Here is a 2,186-nt window from a genome sequence, read left to right on the forward strand (position 1 = left end):
ACAGAGGCCTTGACAACCTCTTTTCACTTGTGCCCCGTGGTAAGACAGTGGGCAATGGATTAAAACTGGAGCACAGGAAGTTCCACCTCAATGTGAGGAAGAACTTCTTTCCTGTGAGGGTGACAGAGCCCTGGGACAGGCTGCCCAGAGAGGTTGTGGAGTCTCCTTCTCTGGATGCCTTTCTGAGTGATCTGCCCTAGTTTTGGTCCTGCTCTGGCAGGTGGGTTGTACTTGATGATCTTCAGAGGTCTCTTCCAACCCCTGACATTCTGTGATTTCCCAGCACCTTTGATGGCTCCTTAGTGTTTCTAGTACTCTTTGATGGTCTAAAATGTTTCTTACTTGTATCTGGATTCTTCCTTTCTAAGGAAAGGCTAGTCAAGACAGGAGTTCATGGCAAAGTTGCAGGAATATCTTTGATTCTCCATCTGCCTCTCCTGCAGCTTGGGAGGAGCTGGAGAGGTAACACAGAGGAGCACAGTCAAAACCTGGAGGTAGCAGGACATATCTGTGTGCCTGTCCCATGCAGGGTGTCTGTTTGCACAACACTGTGGGGAGAGAAGTGGATAGGCTGGATGGGACAGAGTGTGGTGCTGTACCGTGACTCCTTGCTCGTCTTGGAGCAGAGATGGGCTGTGGTTAGAGAAGGTTCTGGGCTTGCACCTGTCCAGCACCCCAGTATGCAATAGACAGGGCTTACATGGTCCAGCCTTTCTCAGAGGTCAAAAGTGTGTGGATCTGGGCTTCATCCATCAGCACCCACCAGTGCTGTGAGTTCAGAAATAGGGCTGTGGCTACAGCAGAGCTGGTGGGCAGCCTGCCTGCAGACCGGCCTTTGCCCGGGCAGATGTCTTCTCACCCAGCTGCTCTCCTTGACTAGGAGACCCAGGCTCTGGTTTGCACCCTGTCCATGCCGGCATTCCCAGAGTCCTGCAGCCTCTGGGAGCTGGAGAGCAGTGAGGGCTCAGAAGAAACCTGTAGTTGTCCCTGGGTTAAGAGTGAGGTTAAAAGCTGCTTATCTTTGCTAGACGCTCTGCAATAGGGCATGTCCAACATGCCTGCTGCCATCCAAGGGGCTGTAGGTTTCTCTACAGTGCTGTTGTGTGGAGTTTCCAAACTTCCTGTGGCATTCAGGGGAGAAATCAAAGCTGGTGTAGACTTGCAGGAACTCTCCTCAGTGTGCCTCAGCAAGCACCCATCTCAGGTGGGAGCAGGGGGGTTGAAAGGGCAGCATATACAGCAGCTCAGGCCAGGATAGATTCCAGCCTTGCAGCTTCCTCCATAACATATCACTGCTATCTGAACATATTAAGGCCTTCTCCTTCCTCCTCTTGCAGATGTCCTTGCAAAGCTACCGCAGAGCATGGAAACAGGTCAAGATGTATGGTAACCAGTACTAGGCTCTCTGGTCCTGCAAGGTGGGCAGTGGAAGCTGCAAAAGGAGCCAACCCTGTGGGGAAGTTTGCTGTGAATTGGGTGAATGTAGCACCCTGCAAAGCTGCAGTGAGATGAGGCCCCTTCTGCATGAAATTATAAAGAAACCCATAGCTCTGTTGTGAGACCATCTCTTTGGTCTGTCTCAGCATGTGCTGGCTTCCACCAGGCTCTGCTGCCTGGCCACCGTGCAGGCCCTGCTGGGTGAGCCAGCTCTGCTTTGGGTGCTTCCCCTCTCTCCATCACCCAAGCAGTTATCCTTTGGTGATCAAACCTGACATGTTTGCAGGAACTGTCCTCTTTCCTCTGGACAAGCTGTGCTGAGCATGTTATGCAGGAGGAACCTGAGGGGATTCCCTGGGAGACGTGGGAGCTCAACACCTCTGAGTGTGCACCAACAATAGAGGAGAGCAGAGCCATGTGAGCATGTAGGGCAAATAATTTCAGTGTGTCATGCACGAACCAGGCAGGCTTTTCAGCTGCAGTAGGACACTTCATTTACCTACAGAAAAGACGCAGCAAGAAGGGAGCAGCTGCCCCTTTCTCAAGCATCTGAGGCAAGTCTAAGCATCCCTTGGAGATGGGAAGTGTTTTCCTACTGTAGGAGGCCCTCAGATGCCCCAGCCTCAGATGGATTCTGTCTTTTCCATCTTGGGGTTGAAACCAACTTCCTGAAATATCCTCACTGCTAGTCTGGGAGCCTCTTCCCTGTATTTGGGTGGAGCCCAGATCATCTTGCACCCTGACCAACA

General features: G+C 52.1%; 1 protein-coding gene across 1 annotated transcript in view; it reads left to right on the forward strand.

The window, feature by feature from the left end:
• CCDC113 (coiled-coil domain containing 113) overlaps positions 1 to 1,400 on the forward strand; it is a 13,797-nt gene extending 12,397 nt beyond the window's left edge. Inside the window, exon 8 of the mRNA XM_010004396.1 lies at positions 1,338 to 1,400. Within this exon, the coding sequence (XP_010002698.1) occupies positions 1,338 to 1,400 (63 nt within the window). The remainder of the gene's footprint in view (positions 1 to 1,337) is intronic.
• Positions 1,401 to 2,186: the final 786 nt, after the last annotated feature.

This window comes from Chaetura pelagica, unplaced genomic scaffold (genome assembly GCF_000747805.2).
Source record: "Chaetura pelagica isolate M959 unplaced genomic scaffold, ChaPel_1.0 scaffold379, whole genome shotgun sequence".
Taxonomy (NCBI): Eukaryota; Metazoa; Chordata; class Aves; order Apodiformes; family Apodidae; genus Chaetura; species Chaetura pelagica.